The sequence below is a fragment of the Amblyomma mixtum genome, chromosome 2 (assembly GCF_055824585.1).
Source record: "Amblyomma mixtum isolate Tamu chromosome 2, ASM5582458v1, whole genome shotgun sequence".
Classification (NCBI taxonomy): domain Eukaryota; kingdom Metazoa; phylum Arthropoda; class Arachnida; order Ixodida; family Ixodidae; genus Amblyomma; species Amblyomma mixtum.
Genome location: NC_143013.1, coordinates 270,681,677 through 270,700,498, shown reverse-complemented (window position 1 = coordinate 270,700,498; position 18,822 = coordinate 270,681,677). Strand labels below are relative to the sequence as shown.

General features: G+C 52.6%; 1 protein-coding gene across 3 annotated transcripts in view; it reads left to right on the top strand.

The window, feature by feature from the left end:
- ct (homeobox protein, cut) overlaps positions 1-18,822 on the top strand; it is a 754,353-nt gene that overhangs the window by 513,235 nt on the left and 222,296 nt on the right. For all 3 annotated transcript variants that reach the window (XM_089573991.1, XM_089573990.1, XM_089573992.1), the window contains one exon: positions 15,530-15,634. In XM_089573991.1, coding sequence (XP_089430117.1) covers positions 15,530-15,634 — 105 coding nt within the window. The remainder of the gene's footprint in view (positions 1-15,529; positions 15,635-18,822) is intronic.

The window sequence follows — 18,822 nt, the reverse complement described above, 5'->3', positions numbered from 1 at the left end:
CTATAGCTAAAGAAGATAATAATAAAACGACACTGGAATATAATCATTGTATCATCCTGGCCCATTAACGGCACAGTTCACGGAAGCTCGGTCGCGCTGATGGGTAACCTACATGCCATGTTTTTCTTCATGTTACGAGCGAACTAAAGGCATGGCAGGCCTCTGTCAGGCGCTACTAAGCGCCTTTAGCTTGCTCTCCCTTATTTGCAGTCTCTGTACTGGCCAAACAAAACCAATAAATGAAATGAAATGGCCGTTGCGCGAATCGAACGCATGAAAGGAACCTTCTCAACATAGGCCAGATTTGATGGTTCGACGTTCCAAGCTACGAGTGAGCCCAACAGCAGGACTCGCGCATGTACTGTCATCTCTTGTCCCTTGTTTGCGCCTGTTCCAGGAAAGCTTTCACATGCTTCATCCCTTGTAGCCGAAATACGAAGAGTATTGGAGAAAATAACGCAGGATCAGAGGAAATGTGCCTCCCTGCTGTGCATAGTGAGCGAAAGGACAGCGCAGAACCATCGACTGGCTGCCGTACGTGGCACAGTGAAAGGGAGAGAGAGACGTCCGGAGAAGACGCGGCTTCCGTGACAAGGAGCCGTCGATCGCGAAGTCCCTGGCGAGCACCGCGGTCCGGTACGGGGGCACAATTGTTCGAAAGCGGATAAGCAGCGATCCGGTGGAGGGGAAAATGCCATCGACACACGGCGGCCCTATCGGTCGGCCCGCTCGATGCGCCTTCACTGTACAGCGGCCGCTTTTTCGAGCCACCTGAGTATGGGGGCAGCAGCAGCAGAAGCACCGCGAACGGCAGGCACGAAACCGCGGCAGCTCCAAGAAGAAGAAGCCATTGTTCTTTTGTTGGCGCTGTACTCGCACGTGGTGTCGCCACAGTTGCATGCAGCGGTGGTGGAGCTGTAAGCTTCGAATGGCGCTCAGTGTCACTGCAGATCACTTTGCCGGACGCATTGCACATAGCTTCGCGGAGATCAAGAGCGCCAGTTATTCTTCGCGCTGTGTTCAACGGGAGGACACCACGGTACGAACACTCATAATTTTCATGTACAGCCTGACCGTATTCTGAAAAAAGGTCTTCCCTGTGAACGTGTTTGGGGCTCACCAATTTCTTGGTCTTCCAAGTCGCGGATCCGTTCTCCGTTGTAGTGCATGCAACTGGAAGCGACGACGGTTCCGCGGTGCTCACGCGATGGCCCGTTCATCGATGATCGGCGCACACGCGCCCGTGTCGTAGCCTTCGCCCCGTGTTCGGCCGCGGCGTGGACGTTGTTGGCGAAAGCCACCCCCCCTGGTTCGAAAGCCGGCGCTGAGATGGGGGAGAGAAAGATCGTTGGCAATTAATGACTCTCGCGTAACGACGTTTCATCACGCGTGCTGACGGCGACGACGAAGACTGCCTTCACGAAGGGGCGCCCCAATACCCGCTGCTCTGTCGCCGACGGCGTCGACCGACTCGGAGGCGAAGGCGCGCCGATTGGACTCCGGCCTATTGAGCATAGTAGCAGGATTTTTGGTTCCAAACTAATCATTAAGAAAATAGGTGGAACTATCGATAGAGTATGTAGGCTGTGCATTTTGTGGTATTCCAAAGGACTTCGTCATTTGTGCAGCTACATCCTACAGAGCATTTTTCGAAGCACACCGTCATGCGTCATGCGTGAGTGACCTCAGTGTTTGCGTTTTCTTCACTCTTTTGCTCACTTTATTCTTTGTTTTTATCACTTACTTTATCACTTATTGTATCACTCATAGCGCACCTAGCCGCCGCGGTGGCTCACTGGTTATGGCGCTTGGCTGCTGACCTGGAAGACGCGGGTTCGATACCGGCCGCAGCGGTCGCATTTCGATGGAGCCGAAATGCTACAGGCCCGTGTGCTGTGCGATGTCAGTGCACGTTAAAGAACCCCAGGTGGATGAAATAATCTGGAGATCTCCACTATGGCGTTCCTCACAGCCTTAGTCGCTTTCGCCATAAATGCTAAACTCATGGTGCACCCATCCACACAAAATAGGAACACCCACGAGCATGAGCACAATCCATCCAACCTGCTTCACAGTAGGTATAATTAATTAGATTTTTTTCTGCTCTCCTTCCTGCTCCCCATGTCGACTTCTAGGGAAGCAGTGCGATGACATGTCTGCATGCTGCAAGGTATTCCGGCATTTAAATATTTCGGCTGCTTAGCTGGCTTGTAGAAGCAATCAGCCTCCCATCGGTGAGCATAAGGCGGCGAAACTGTATACTCTTGCGCACTCATCGCATGCAATACAAATACCCTGCTTGAAGAGAGTTATGAACTCTCCCATGTACGTACGTTTTGTTCGAAATGAAAAAAACTTACTCAAAAGTGCTCACAGTCGACAACTTTTGCGAAGTTGCTACACCAGCGTCTCGCACAGTAAACAACCGATTACAGGAGAGCACAGAAAACTCTTCGCCTCCTTCAACCCGAAAATTACCTTTTGTATCTATTGCGCGGGCATCGGGGGAATTTAAACCGAAGCACAACCGCTTACATACATACTGCGATGGGCTTTCCCAAGCGAGGACGAGCAGCGCGAAAATAGGGGGAAGAAATACGCAACACCCACGCATAATTCGCGATATACAGAGATGCCAGGCACGGTTCGCCCGCACTGGATCGAGGCGGCGGGGGTGGTGGTTTGGAAGCCCCCGAGGTCTTTCATCATCGGGAGCCGACGACCTTCTCCTTCATCGGGGTCCCGAAGGAATCTCATCGGCGCCTCCGATGAACGCGACGTCGGCGAGAATAAGCGTTTAATGTTCCCGACGTGTTGGCACCCCCGTCCTGAGCCGAGTGTGGAGCTTTAAGCACGCGCACACACACACCTTGCTCCCTCAAGCTGCACCAGAGACCGCGCGAGCGGATCGGGAAGCAGCAGCATAAACAGCAGCGGTCTATTTGCAAGTCAATCCAGCCGTGCTCCAATGTGTATAGCGCTTTCGAGTGTCACCCTCTCCGCCTCTTCCTATATACCGCGCGTGTTTTTGCTACGATCGCGCGCGATGCGCCTTTCTGTGCTTTTTTTTTTTTTTTTTCAAAAACCCGTCATCAACCTCGCGGTGACAGGGGCGAGTGAAGAAAAAAATTGCGAGGACACTTTGGCAGCTAAAGTGTTGAGAGGCGAAAGCCGAGGACACTATGCCGTGACGACTTCCGGTGAATGTGACGTCACACCATTCCCGTGGCTATATGGATGCCCAAATTATACATATTTCGGGAATCTTAAGTGTTAATTATGTTTAATTACACATATTTTCATCTAATTTGACACAAATCCGACATTTTTCCTACCATTCTATGACAATTTTCGCTATGCCGTGACGGCTTCCGGTGGATGGGACGTTACACCTTTTCCTTGGCTATATCGACGTCCGCGCTATTGTGACGCAATTTCGACGTTCTTGCCTATAATGAATTAACTAATTACTTTACAGTCATCCAACTTGGCTTATAGATTAATTTTTGCCTCCTCTGTCTGAAGCAACCATTGGTTTTCTTCTGCCTTTTTTTTTTTTTGTTCCAGAGTTAAACGCGTGTGACACACTTTGTTAACGGACGGACGACAGTACGAGCCATTAAAGGCTTTCGCCTTAAAAAAAAATTATTCGCATAGTCGCGATACGTGGTAAATACATGCACTGCAGGAACTCACTTTTGTATTCTAATTACCTGCAGTATGTATGTTCCTTCAAATGCGAAGAGAAAGGGACTGGGAAACAGCGGGATCTCAGTAAAACAGAGGATGAAACTAATTTATCGGATTTCTTCGAGGCTCCGCGTAGTTCCTGGCTTTGTCTGCTTTCATTTTCTTTTTTTTTTTTACACGCTAGAATGTTGGTGGCAATAAATTTTCTTACGGGTTAACTCTTGGACGTGTTCTGCTCGCGGCAGTTGCTAGGCACAATAGTAAAGTACATCAGTTCGCTGATGTTGATGAATTCAAGATGCACTATGCATCTGGGTTGCCCTTAGCGTATTTGCGAGGTAACCCAATCGAACTGCACAGATATTTACTGTCGACTTGCTTGCGTTCTTCCTAGTATCCACGAATAAGAGCTCTGCTTTAGTTCGTATCTCCACTTTTCTGAGCCGAATGGCAAGTATTGTTTTCAACTGATAGTACATTAGGAGGCTCACGCTATTGGTGTCCGCGCCTCTCTCTTTGTAAGGAGTGAAGTGAAAAGTTAAATGGACGTTCACGCAAGGTTACACGGCTTCAACGCGAACTGTTTAAAGGAGCACGTGTGAGCGGTTTAAGGGATCACGTACCGTAATTATTCGGCGACATTACGGTCCACAACTAGTCCTAATGGAGGTGATAAAACACATTGTATTGGATTGGACCCAGTTAACAAAGTCGTCACCTACTTACGTACATGCTCATGTTATCACATGACTTGCTTACGTAATGACGACTTAATTTCGTACGAACAACGCAAACTCTGCCGAGCAAGCCTTCAGTAGCTGGAGCTATAAAACGCACTGAAAAAAAAAAAAAAATAGTGAGAAAGAAGCAATCAAAATGCATGGTCTTGCAGAAGGGCCCAGGAATGCAACTAGGGTTGGTAAAGAAAAAGAAAGAAGAAACAGGGGAACGAAAAGAATCTCGGAGGCAATGCGTTCACGGTATACTCGAGGCCCATCGCTCGTCGAGGCGCCCGAGATGTGCATGCACCTGCCCGCAGGGACTGATCTCGATTGCGCGCCGGCGAACGCCGCTGCGTCTCTCGATCATTCATTACTTGCACGGCGCTGCGAGGAGGCGTGTGTACGCGTCCGAGTAGAGGGGCTCTGCTTTCTCTTCTTGAGCTTGCTTCTCGCGCTAAACGCCCTGCCTCGGTCCGCGTGTTTTCTCTCCTTTTCTGTCCTCTTCTTTCGCTTTGTTTGTTTTCCGATTAGCAGGCTCCTTGCGCATTGCCGCTCGGCCCTCTCTCTACATACGAGCGTGATTGAAATCCCTGGCGCACGTTATATGCCTGCTCGAATGAGGGATCGCACTGCGCGGCGATTCGGTGAGAGAAGGAAGGCGAGGGGTGTAGAGAGAGAGGGAGACGTATCGCTCTTCCCCGGAGCCGTCCCGTTGTTGTTCTCTCGCCTGGCCGTCGCCTATTCATCCATCGTGCGCTCGCTCGGCTGCCCGTGGATCTTTGTTCTTTCTCCTCCTCATCACGAAGGGATGCGGTGGCGACCCAAATCGAATTCAGCCATCACCGCACACTCGTGCTGCCGCGGCTCTCTCCCTGTGTTCGGAGAAAAGGTGCCGAGGAGGAGGTGGGAAAGGGCCGCTGCAGCAGCATCGGAAGCAGCAGAAGCAGAGTGTTGCTCGCACGCGAGTTTATCATTTTGGGCGAGCATATACACATACGGGATCGTTAGCGCGTTCCCCCGCTCACACCTCGCCTGCAGAGCGGCGTGGCGGAGGGAGTGTGCGCGCGTGTGAGAGGGGCGTGCTGAGTTTCTTGTTTTATTTTCTTTTCTTTGCCGGCCTTCGCCGGCCTGCCTGGACGGACGGCACCGCTGTCTTTTGTCTGAATCACTCGCGTGATGATGAACGGCGAGCGCGGACCGACCGACGAGCGTGGTTCGTCGTCGTCCTCTCATTTCGTTGTTTTTTTCCTTCGGTTTTCGCGGGCCCCGCGGAGGTTCGCGCCATTCTGCAATTTGATGCGAGCAGTTCGCATGCAGATTGAGCGCGTATTGTTCGCGTTCGCGCGATGCGTGAAAAAGCGCGCGGTTTTGTTTTTCTTTCGATGATGTGCGTCGCGGCGAGGAGCTCCGATTATTTCCTCCTTCAATCAGCAGCGGGAGGAGCTGTACTGAAACGGCTCGTGGTTCTTGGCGTACGTGGCTGATAAATAACAAGTTCGGAGACTGCTGGCTGGACGAAGCGCGTTTAATTCGCCGGCAATGTTTTCCTCTTGGGGAGGAGCGACAGACTTGGTAATGCTGACAGCTTGTGCAGGGTGTGAACTGCTCCTTGTATTACTATCTCTCATACGCGGGCCGCCGCCCAATAATTAATTAATTAATAACGCACTACCTAACCGGGCTGCAATGCCGAAAACACAGCAAAATGTATATCGCCGGAAATGAACGCAATGGTTTCTTTCTGCAGTAGTAAATGCCACTAGAAAAAAGCTCTTTAGAAAATATGTCTGGCATTGCACTTACTACCTGCCGAAACGAAAATCATCTCTCTATTAAGCTTTCGTAAGCTTTCATCTATAGGCCGCGTTAGAAGCTCTGCCTCTCCATCCTCATGAGAAGGAGGAGCACTTCTCACGCAGCAGATGAACATTGACGCTGCTGGAGGCTGTGCCAATCTGCCTCCTCTACACCCTGAATGGAACGTGGGGTTGGAGAGCATGGTTCAGATGATCTAACCAAACTCACAACCATGTTCCCGGATATCCATTCTACTACGCTCGCAGCATCGTATTCCGAGCTACAAGCTTTAGAACGAGACAGGGGCCATCGGTGTCCGCTTGGCACTCTTCGCGTTCCTGCACCTCGCCCATTCGTGCGCATGCAGTCGAAGCGCGTCGCGTTGTCGAGATTCTTGCCGCCATGGTTGGGCTTCACCCCCGCGTTTCAAAGCTGTGCGTACGTCGCACTTGTAGTCGCGCGGCGCCCGGTGGTGTTCTGATGGAGTACGTGAAAGCCTCGCTGACCCCAGGCAGCGGCCGTCAAGCCCAGCTCGACCTCGCATCACCTTCCTTGTCTTCTCCCTGTCTTCCTATTCGTTCCGACACCTTCTGTATAGGGCCCAGAGTAGCGGCCTCAGCACCAGATGACCGACGCGAATATGCGTGCCGCACAAATATGCGCCCGCACGCGCTGATATTCAATTTCTCGTCGCCGTCGTCCGAATAGACGAATGCGCAGACCATCCCGGCAGCAGTGGCAGCAGCAGACGCCGCTGCCCCGTAGCTATTGCAGACGACACCGCGGGACATCTCTCCGCGACGATCTCTACAGCCGGGCTTCGAAGAGCACTCGGGAAGAAGCATATAGAGAAATGCAAGTAGCGAGAGGAATGAAGAGAGGGAATACGAGACCGGCGGCGGCGACGACGTTATGCGCATATCTAGCGAAAGGAATTTGAATGGACGGGCGGGCGTCCGTGCGAGTTCTTTCTTTCTTGGTAGGAGACGCTCCCTTCGAAGCGGCGACAGGGGCTGGAGAGGGGGGGGGGGGGGGGGGGGGTGAGTTGCCACTGCGACGAGCCACGGCTATACCGCACTGGCGGCGGCGATGATGGCTGCTGGGCGTTATTGTATTTCGCCTAATCAAATGGATGGCGGCGGCAGTCCCGCTGTCCCCTTCCCTCCTCTTCCATTCCCCCTCTCCGACGAAAACGTGCGCTCGTTCGCTGCCGCACCCAATTCCTCGCTCTTCTTTCGGCGCTAGCTGCTAGCGAGTGGGGGAGATGGGCCTCGATCCACTCTATCTCTCGCCCTCGGCCGTCCGTCCGTTTAATATTTCACACGTGAACGAATGCATATTCGGCGGCGACGAGCGAATGCGGATAGCCGGGCGTTTTTGCGTTGGTCCGTGGCGGAGACCCCTCTCTCCGCAGCGCGTGCTGCTGCTCGCCCGCATCTGTGTGGCAGCGGCCGGGGAGCATAAACAAGTTTCACTCTTTGTCCTTGTCGTCATCGCAGTCGGAGCTGGCGTGCTGATAAAACTGGTGCGTCGTGCGCGCTTTGGGAAGCCGAGTGAAGAGCGAACGCGCTTCGCTCACTCGTCGGAGCGGGTGCATTTTCCTTTCTTTCTTTCTTTCTTTCTTTCTTTCTTTCTTTCTTTCTTTCTTTCTTTCTTTCTTTCTTTCTTTCTTTCTTTCTTTCTTTCTTTCTTTCTTTCTTTCTTTCTTTCTTTCTTTCTTTCTTTCTTTCTTTCTCTCTTTCTTTCTTTCTTTCTTTCTTTCTTTCCTTCTTTCCTTCTTTCTTTCTTTCTCTCTTTCTTTCCTTCCTTCTTTCTTTCTTTCTTTCTTTCTTTCTTTCTTCGTCTTTCCTTGCTTTGTGCGTGTGTGGTTTACTGGGCAGAGACAGTTTGTCTAACATTTTGCTCCGCTGCTGAAGCTGACGTAGTACAGTACAGGCCTCTGCGCTCAGCTCCTGTGTGCCGGCTGTATAGAGTGGTGCCCGTATCATAACGAGGCTGGAAGCACAGCGCCCTTTTCAGTAAATTATCTCCATCTGTCTAGATATATCTCTTCTTGCAGCGCGATGATTTATCGTTGGCCAGCTAAGCATTTCTCAGCACGCTCGACGCTTATATACTCTAAATAGCGCCAGCAGAGAAGCACTTGACCTGTATAGCTTTGTCCTCTTCATTCGGTGTCATCGTTTTTGATGCCTCTGTTTATGTTAAATTTAAGACAAAAGGCGAGGAGAAATAGGGAGGCGAGGACAAGGACAACCATCATAAAAGTGCACACGCGCAGCAAGATTGCTGAGTTCATTTTTTTATTACCTATCCGCATCGCGTGAAAGCAATTCCGTCGCCATTGCTGGCTTTGCTTTCTAGATAAGTTTTAGCTAATATATGCAAGTAATAACAAAAAAATTCTTTTTTTTTTTATTGAAAGTGCGGGCGAATAACTGTGCATCGGTCGTCTTCAGTTTCCTTTGGCACCCGCGTCGCTTGTATCGCTATCCGCCTATATAAGTTATAAAGCAGGCGTCAAACAGTTGTGACGCATTATACGATAAGGCCCGTAAACGGCGTTTCTATTCTTCATATATCGTTTCGCCTCCCTCTTCGTTGCGTTGTGCTCGCAAGCTTCCGAGCGGCGCCTCACAGGGACGTGCCGGAGAGGAGGCAAACGCTGAATGGAGTCCGGGTTATTTATGAGACACATTTGTTTATCGAGTTGTCACGACGCGTATATATCCCTCGCAGCGGCGCCGATCTATTGTGCGGCGCCGCTTGCAGCCTGCCGCGTCAGAAAAAGAAATAAAGATAGATAGATGCATTGAATAAATAACGCACGACCCTTCTTCGCACGCGCGCCGCTGTCCCCACGATCGAAATCCACAATTCGCGGCGTGCGCGCACGTTTGTTTGTGGTCGCGCATTTGCGATTTCACCGCGTCGCCGAGAGGTGGCGGGCGAGTCGCCTCTCGCATGCCTTCGGCCTTCTGCTCTGCACGCGAACCTCTTCTTCCGTGTGCGGCGCGTACGCTGCTGCTGTCATGTCCGCCTGCCGGGTGATTTCGTTCTCGTTTCGCTTCTGTTGCTTAGCTTCTCGTGAAATGAACAACGGAATCTCGGCGGCGCCGCCTCGGTGGGGATGCGTGAACTGCATCGGATGCGGCTGCTTGCGGATTCACGCTGGACTCGTCCCGGCCGCATTCTGCATGCACAACGAACTCGGCGCGAAACACACGCGCGATTCCGATGAGCTTGCGGCGTGGAGTCGACCACTTGCATGTGCGAGTAGAGAGCTCCAGATATGTGGGCCGTCCATTCAAGCAGTCGTCTTTGTTTTTTTCTTTGCTTTGGACGAAATCAGTATTGGAACGAACAGTTGACCTGATCAAGTAACCAAGACATAGAGTAGCCGGCATTTTGTGTGTATTGATCGATTTTAGCACAATAGCGTTAAAGAGCTCGTATCACAGAAAAGCCGGCGTCGACGTCTGCTGCCCAGGAGCGAGTGGGCCACATAAGCCTCGTATACCTTGTAGTGTCATGATAATCTGACCACCGCGCGTGCGTGAGTGCGTGCGTGCGTGTGCGGAGCAGATGTCTCATCCAGATTTCAAATAAAATTGATTTTTTCTATATCGCTATATTTAACTTCTGGCTGTGTGCGTGATAGTTAAGCGTGAGCTGTATGAGGACAAATAAGAGGAAGGCTACCTTTTTCTTCACCGCGTGTCCTTTCACCTGGAAGCGCAAACAGATCTGCATTGCAATGTAACCCGTTATACATGCCCAAAGGCGTTGCTGCTTCGTCTTGCAATCCATGACGAACGGGTGCCGGCTGTACACCGATCGGCCTCGGCTAGCGTCTCCCGGTTTTCCCGATGCTGCCGCACCCTTGTCAGGTTTCCACGCCAAGCGAACAGCCGGGGCCCGGAGCAAAATAGAAATTGAGAGAGTTGCGCATCCCGCCATACTATATAGCACCCGCACGCAAGAGGGAATTTATAACGGCGCGTAGACGCCTGCCCGAAAACAATTAAAAGCCTCCCTCTCTCTTGAAGCTCATGAAATGAGAAAAAGGGGAAAGGAGGGACCGCAACTGATGCCAAAGAAGGGCCTTCGCGGTGAAGGCGCGGGAAACCAGAGAGGCCTCTCCTTTCAAGTCCTTTGGAGAGAAACAATAAATTACCGTCTCTTGTTTCATTTTGGGCCAGGCGGCGCATCCCGCGGACGGCTTCGCTTTTCCCCTTTTTCTGCCTTTCTCCCCTGTTTGGCGCCTCTGATTTCTGCGCTGAGAAAAGAAAGGCGGGAAGTGGGTGAGATTGGGGGGGAGGCATAGCGTTGAGGCGCGAACGGATCTGGACGGCGACGCGACGGCGGGTTGCGCGATTAATTTTAACTCCTCCTCGCTCGGCGGTGCATCGACTCATTACTTGGGGGTCCTGGCGCGAGCGGAGAGCTTCGCCGTCTTCGGGAGGCGCCGCTTGCGAAAGGAGTTGCGGAAAAAGGATGGAGAAGGGGGGGGGGGGGGGGGGGTGGGGGGGGAGATGGAGCCTGGGCGATCGCGCTCTTGCTTCCACGGGTTCCGAGAAATTGCTCGCCTTCGCTTTATTCAGTCTCTCGCGACGCCCCTGTACGAAACCGATAAACAAAGGTTGTGTGCACGGCCGGAGGCAAGTCTTTTCAAAGTGCCCTAAGTACTTCAGCGTGCGGCGGCAGTATTCTTCTGACCTAACTACACCTGACATGGCGAGTAACATCTACGCATCATACAACACTGTAAACAGAAAGGAATAAAAAGGGTTGCTCCCATATAGGCGTATTTGCGTTTAGAGTGTAGTTTCGCCAGTAAGTGACTCACAGAGCGCATTTTCAGTTTAGTTAGCGCCCGTTCAAGGTGCGTCAGCTGAGCTCTGCCACTGACGTGACTACAGTTTACAAAGGAAAATCACCGTTTCCGCGCCGACTCCTTCCGTCAAGTGCAGACTCGCACTGGCCTCTGTGTTTACGATGCGTGTGTACTACGGACAAGAGTGCCGCAGGATGCAAACGATCTCCTTCGGTCATTCATCATAAACCTACCGCCGTTGGCGCACAGGGTGGAAAGGCCCAGTGACGCGCGAAGCCTCAATGACAAACTCGTCAGGGCCAGCCGTCGAACTTTCAACTGCACGAACCCGCGTCGGCCTGTACAACGCAGACCGCACGCATTGCCCCCTTTCTGCGATGCACAATGCTATACAGGGGGTTCCACTGCAACGAAGGAGGCATCATTAGCAAGCGCATCTGGGCGGCTGTAAACAGGCAAACAAGACCTCCGCATTGTTTATCCCGCGGCGTATACCGCGGCGTAGCACAAGTCAGCGGCGGGGTTGGTTGCAAGGGGTGCCGGGTTGCGGTTCGTTGGGGTGGCCCGCAAACAAGAACTCCCCCCCCCCCCCCCCTCCCCGCCTCTCCCCAGCTCACTGTTTCTTCCTTGCTCAGTGCAGCGCGCGCCGCGTTTCCACCCCACGTTTTCAAGTTTGCCGCGGCAGGGCGCGCTCTTCGCCTCCAGTCGAGTGTTCCCGACCCCACCGAGTGCTGTTCTCCGCGTGCGCACGGAGCACTTCTCCGCATCCTCTTGTTTTCCGCCGCGGCGTCGTCTCGCCACCGTAGTTCCGGCCTTCCTCGTTTGCCGCTGCGGTTGTAAGACGCCCGTCCGTATATAGAAGCGAGGACGAAGAAGGGGGGGGGGGGGGGGGGGGGGGGGGGCGTCGCCTTTGTCTGAGGCTTCGGACCTGATCGCGGACACGCGTATACGCACGCATGAGCACACCGGCGTCGCAACTCTTCCCTTTCGCTTTTTGAACGGTTACGTTTTATTCAGTGGCACAAACTTTGTCCCGCTACCGTTCTGTGTGCGCCGACAGGAAGTGCTCCGCGTGCTGTGCTTAATGACGGTGGATGCACAATGAACTCACGGAGCCACACGCGGGCGTCTTCGGGGTTCTAATTGCTGAAAAGACGCCATGCACAGAACGTGATCCTCCGTATTGTTCCAGCCCTCTCACTTATCCACTGTTTTTTTTTCCTCTGGCAATGTTTGTTTGCTTCCTTGTTTGTTTGTTTCTTTCTTTCTTTCTTTGGGTTGAAGTGGTCGCCAGATAAAGCTTCAGTCCACTTGAGCGAGGCAGTCCGGCTCCCTCGCCGGCAGCGGTGACCCGGATGTGGTGTCAGGCGAACAGATACTTTTTTTTTTCCCCAGCTTGTGAAGTTTTCCATGCATACAAGAAAGCAACTCGCGCCAGACATCCAAAATGAATCTGGAGGTCTTCGTGCGTATGGGCAGTACAAGAAATCTCTCGTTCGTCGGCGTACGCGCATTTAAGTTTTACTCCTGCCCCCTCCCCTTCTCCAATTTCTCCCGCCCCTGCCTCTCCAGTCCCTTATTTCCCTTCCTTTGTCGTGCCCCGTTATTTGACCTGCGAGATGTTTCAAAATGTTTCCTCACCACGCTTGCTCAACGAGGCCGCGCGTAACGATCCTTCCCAAGCCGCGCGCGTCAAAGAGCTCTTTGAGGACGTGTGGATTCCTGCGGAGGAGAACGTGATCCTCATTCGGCGCGCCCTCATTCTCATGTGTCTTTGCTTCATCCTCTCGCCGTAACGCCGTGGTAGGAATCCTCGCGGGACAAGTTCGTTAGGGCAGATTTGATGCCGCCCGAGTGGCCCCGTGCGAATCAGAAATCAGAGAGCGGCAAAATGCCTCGGCTTTTCCCCTTTTTCGCTTCTTGGCCGCCGCCGCCTCTGCTCGTGCGGAACCTCCGTTGAGAAGCCATAAAACGAAACGACATCCCGAAGGAAATAATAATAAAAAAAAACTGTGGAGAATTAGGAGGAAGTGCAGAACGAACGGCGCAGAGCCCAGGCGAGACGCCGTAGAAAGGGTTAAAATCAAAGCTCGGTGGACTGAACAGGAGTGAGGACCTATAAAGTGAAAAAGGCTTCCTCCGTCAAAGACAAGGGCTCGAGAAAGAAGAATAATGATAACGTTCACGGGCGCGCGCTTGCGAGAGAGAGGATGGAGGAGAAGGGAGAGTTTCAAGCGAGACGGAGGGAACAAGAAAGGGCGAAAATCAGAGAGGCGAAATGGAGCTCATTAGATATGCAAACTCGATTTATAATTCCCGGCGAAAACATTAATGGATTGAATTCCTTGTTCGCGAGCGCGCTGAGCCGCCCCTTATATCGGGCCTTGGGGAAGAAAAAGTTTTAAAAAGGGTGTAGGGGGAATAAGGGAATAAAGGTCCCGACTTTGCCCTGGTTGTACGACTCGGCGGCCGCGCGCGCACGTTTCTACGTCGCTGGCTTCGTTATCGTTTGTTCGAGCCGTGTTCGTTCCGTCGCTCGACGGACCGACTATGGAGCGAAGAGAAGAAGGGGATCTAGCTGGCTAACCCCTGTTTTTTCTTTTTGTTCTGCACCCAAACTCCGCCATCAGACCACGCGTCACCGCGTCCCGAGCACCGTGCACCATCGGCAATGGCCCGCGACCATGCTCGGAACGGCACCGACGTATGCGCGCGCATGTCATCGCGCACAGCGCGAGGCGATCCCCCGTTTTGCGTGCGGTTCGGTTGCAGCACCAACGCTTCGAACCCTGCGCCGACGGACCCGCGGCCGTATCGCGCACCGAGCTATCTTTATTTCTGCCCGTTCTTTCTGCGCCGCTTCCGGAACCGTCGCTCAGAAACAAAGCATCCGAATGAACGTGGGTCCGAAGATCACCCGCGCCCTTCTCACGCGTCGCCAGTGCCCGCTCGCCGGGCAGCCTTCTCGTCGTTTATTCTCAGATGTGCGCAGTTCGTTGTTTTTTTGTGTGTTTATTTTACTTCTTTCTTTCTCGTTCACGAATGGAGGAGCATGATGGGCTACTGGGCTCTCTGCATGACTTTTCAGCCTTTTGTCTCCGCGGGCCCTTTTAATGTCCTCCCCCGGGCGCCAGCCTGCGTTGCGAGGCCCTGAGGGAGAGAGTGTTGAAGACATGCCGCGGTTGGGCGCACTCCGAGGACCGTTCGTGCGCTACTAGCTGCCGTGTAGTATTTATATATGTCGTATACATTTCGCGTGCTACATGGTGTGCGAAGGCGCCAGCCCGTGTTTAAGCTCTAAAGTTTTACGATCGGTTGTCGACCCTACTTTGTCCGCCCGTGGTTCTCGGCTGCCGCGGTTGAACTGCGCGATTGAATGCTCGGTGACGACCTGAGTATGGCGCGAAATAGTTCAGCATGGAAACACGCCACGTCTTGAGCTGTGATCTTCCTTTATGTGGCATGAATCATCTTCAGTCGTTGTTTGGCGACTCACCACTTTAACTATGCGATAGCGGAAGCGTTGTAGGTGAAGATACTCCATGTGTAAACGATAGATAAAAAGTAAGAGGGGATCTTTGAGTACATTATTCGGACAAACTCAAGCCCACATTGTGTATGTGCCGTTTCTCTGTTGCAGGATAACAGCAACGACAATAGACGCGTGCATTGCTCTGCTGTAAACCCGTATGCAGTCCTCTGTTCTTGCATAAATGAATGCAGCGGTTCCGCCCTTGGTGAAGGAGAGGACTAGCCTTATAACTTTGAAAGTGAAATGACGCCGACCGTTCAGCGATGCAGTAGTGGCGTTTACATAAATGCGACAGAAGTCGACTCCAGCCCACTTTTTTAGGGAAAGTGCAAGAATATCGAGGAAGAGACTAGGAGGCAACTCGCGCCTTTCCTTCTCAAAACCTTTTCTTTCTATATAAAAAAAAAAATCGACTCAAGAGGCATTCTGCCGCATTCATGTAAACGCTGCTAGTGGCGCTGTCCCTTTTCAGGAGCGTATATTTTTATCCCAACAGCCGGTTCATTCATGGTGCAGAAAATGAATATAATCATTGGAGCCACTCAGAGCGACTATCGGCGACTAAGCGTTCCATTGTAGTTCCTCATGTGTTGTCTTGTTTTGTGTGGAATAGCACTGGACACAGGGACGAAGGCGATGGGGAGACAAACACAAGGGCGCTGACTTTTCAACTCGTGCATAATGGACAATGCTTGCGTATTACACACAGAACACAAAAGGATTAACCATAACGTTTAGCCTGTCGTCTCATACCTTCAGTCACCGAGTGTGCAGAAGCACAACATATATGTCATCTGTCTGTCAAACAACGAACGTAGGAAGAAAAACGACTGACCAGGCATATAGTTGGCACAGTTGACCACAGTCGTCTGCCCTGTTAAAATGTCACACCCGATCGTATCTGTGTATACCCGCCTTGAATCTCACCCCGTTCTTGCTCCGTGCTTGCAGCCCATCCCCGGCCCGGCGCGGAGCCTCGGGCTATGCGACCCCCCGCCACTGAGGACCACAGCGCCCTGAACGACTCGATACCGGCCGACGACGCCCCGCAGACAGGTGAGTGGCCCGCACGCACCTAGTCGTCTGGTAACGCGATAGCGTTGTAAGGCTTCCGTCCTGCAGAGAACCCGGCGTCGTCGTCGGCGGCGTTGTTAGCGCGAAATCCCCGGTGGAGCAACCTAGGTGGTTCACGTGACCTTGTGGCGGCATCACAGCCTGCCCGCCGGATTGTGAGCAAACTTACCACCGTGGCAGGTGACAGTTAAATTAATTATTGGTCGCGAGAGGCACCTCGGGAAGAGCAACCTAGTTCGCGTAATCCCCACCGGTGGCAGCACCTGCCTTATCGCAGGGCAGTGGCGCGTCGCTTATCCCCTTCGCCACTGCGCCAGGAGCGGTACGAGGACTGCCGCAAGGATCTTTGAATGTAAAGTCGAGTATGATTATTTCCACATATATGGATGGGCATTAACCCATCAAAGCTATCGCGTCATCCCCTGAAGAATGAGCTTAAGAGTCTCCTCCGATTTTACAAGGGCCTCTTCAGAGAACTCCACGCCTACATGAGAAGGTCAATATAGCATGTTATCGATGCCATGCGTGGCGTCGTATTGGAGCTGTTTTGAAGTGTCTCGGTCGCTACAAACCACGACAAAAACAACCGCTTTGGTACAGGCATTGCGGTATTATTGTTATGTGGAAAAATAAGCGATAAATAGGGGTTTATTATTGAGAAGCGATATGTGCCAGCCTCGCTATTGGAAGAGTGTCCGAATACAATCTTCCGCCCGGATCCTGCTATCGCTTTGCTATGACGGTATTAAGGCTCATTCACACTTGCGAGTCGCAAAGGGCGTGCGACTCGCAGTCGCTTGCGACCAAGCAGCAGCTCGACAGCACCGTTGTTCACACTTGCAAGCGCGACCAGCGGGTCGCCTTCTCGTTAGATTCTCGTTTGAAGCGAAAACTCTCGGGAATGACGTTGTTCGCGCGCTTTCGAGAGTTTCGTCTGCTGTGGCCGCGCCTCCTGTACTCGCGCTCGATAGTCTAAACTGCTATTCGCAATGTAATACAACTACCCGAGCGAAGATTAGGTTGTCGTGACGGTTTTGATGTGCACCGAGGTCGTACAAGCGTCACGATGACAGAGGCGCGCTTCTCTGTAGGGCCGGCCTACCAGCCTGCAGTATGCCGGCCGCCGCGGCGTCACAAAAATGCGCCAATATTGCTTGTTCGCGTTCATACCAAGCCCTTGGGTACAGGAATGTAAGAAATGAATCATTTTTGAAGATCGCTGGCCAGTACCGAGTTGCTGGTAGAAGGGATAACAGCGACAAAAGCAAATTTCTTCCCAGAGCCGCTTTGCTGCTGCTGCTCCATGCTGCTCGACTGTTGTCTGCTAGCTCCGCTGCTGAAGGCGTCGCGGAAGTCGAGCATGTCTTGATATTATTATGATACAAGGTCCACAATAAAGTGGTGACGAAAGCAGCATCTTAATTACTAGCGCTGGCCAGGATCCGAAGCGCCCTCAGTTGCGACATCGATATGAAACCGGCTAGGCTTAGCGACGACTACGGCAGCCCGCTGGGAGCAGCGCAGGTCGTCGCCCGGCGCGCCCGCGAGCGGTGTCGTTGCCGGAAGCTTGGCTCGCTCGCTGATTGGTTCAGAGGTTTGCGACTCGCAGTCGCGAGGCTGAAAAATCGAGCACCGAGCGACTGGCCCGCGACTGTCGCTTTTCGACCAGGGCGACCGTTTGCGACTGTCGCTTTTCGACCAAAACAGTCGCGCGACCTCTGCGACTCGCAAGTGTGAACGGGCCTTTACCCGTTGATCTGCGTAGTGTTTTAGCTATTCTTAAGCTTAGCAAGTGGGACAACATTACCTTTTCATCTGAGCTTGACCGTTGCGATTTCGGGTTGTCGCAACTCGACTTCGCGCCGCTGAAGATGCGTTCCCTCTGTTGCTGGAAAATCGAGAATGCAAATGCTGAAACCTTGTGCTACACACGGGAGATTTGCGCTCTGAACATTTTTCGTGCTCTCTTTAGCCAAGGTATGCATAGTTCCATATTTGCTAACATCTTTTTTACCTTTGGAATGCGCGAATAGTTTCGTTTTGTTTACGAATCAATCGAGTTTTGTCGGTGCATTCTCCCACTAAGTTGAAGGCTGTCTCGTATAGTGACGAGACATTTACGACAATATCACGAATTCTTTTCTGTCGCTTCCAGCAGAGGAAATTTCGGATCTGCCAGCCACCTATTAGCAGTACCTCTTTCGAAGAAAGATTGGGGGGGGGGGGGGGGGGGGGGGTGATTTCGAGCGCATGGCTAGGAAAAATATTAAAGTAAATGGAATTCACGGAAAATCACACGAAACAATCTCTCCCCTTTTCTTTCCCAGCGCTCAAAAAAAAAAAAAAAAAACAGCGCTACCACTTGAAGGCGTTTTTACGTCGGTTAAAGGCTGCGAGCAGCCAAACAGCGAATATCGCCTTAGTACGCTCGTCGTTTGGACCAAACGACCAGAAAACTATACAGGAGGCACAATCGCGCGCACACACACACGGACAAACCCCGGGAACCCCGCTCTAATGTCCACGTTTCTCCGCGGGGAAGCAAAAAGAAACAGAAAGCAGATCGCGCCCGATGCCGTCCGCCTTATACCCCTCCGTACATTTCTGCTATACACCCTCCAATTCTGGCGCTCCCGCCTCTTGCCCTTCGGCGTGGTTTGTAAAAAGACATAAAAGAAGCAAAAATAAGAAAACCGGAGGAGAGGAACCGAACATCAGCGCCGGGAGTTGGGTAGCAAACATCTCGTCGCCTCCGCTGCTCTTTCGTCGCGGGCCTAATTCGCAGCTCCCCAGCGACCGCCGAGCTCGCGACCCCCGGCCCGGTTCATTCCGCATGTATCCGCGCGCAAAACACGCGCCGTGCGACGTGTTTACTGCTTGCTTGCTGATGCCCCGTCCGCTCCTCCGGCTCACCCTTTACTTGTTTATGCTCACCCTCCTCCTCCTCTTGCTCTTTGGACACTCCCTGTTCTCGCGTAAAAGGCGAAGCGAGGAGAGCGAGTTTAAAGATGGAAGTGGCTGTCAGCATTTGCCAAACGAGACTCCCTAGCCTCAGCGCGCAGTTTGTGTAATGCCAGGGATGGCCGAAGGTGGAGGGGGAGAAGGAAGAGGAGAGCGGGGGGGGGGGGGGGGAGTCCTCTCGAGAGCCGCGCGAGAAGCGCGCAGCAGCA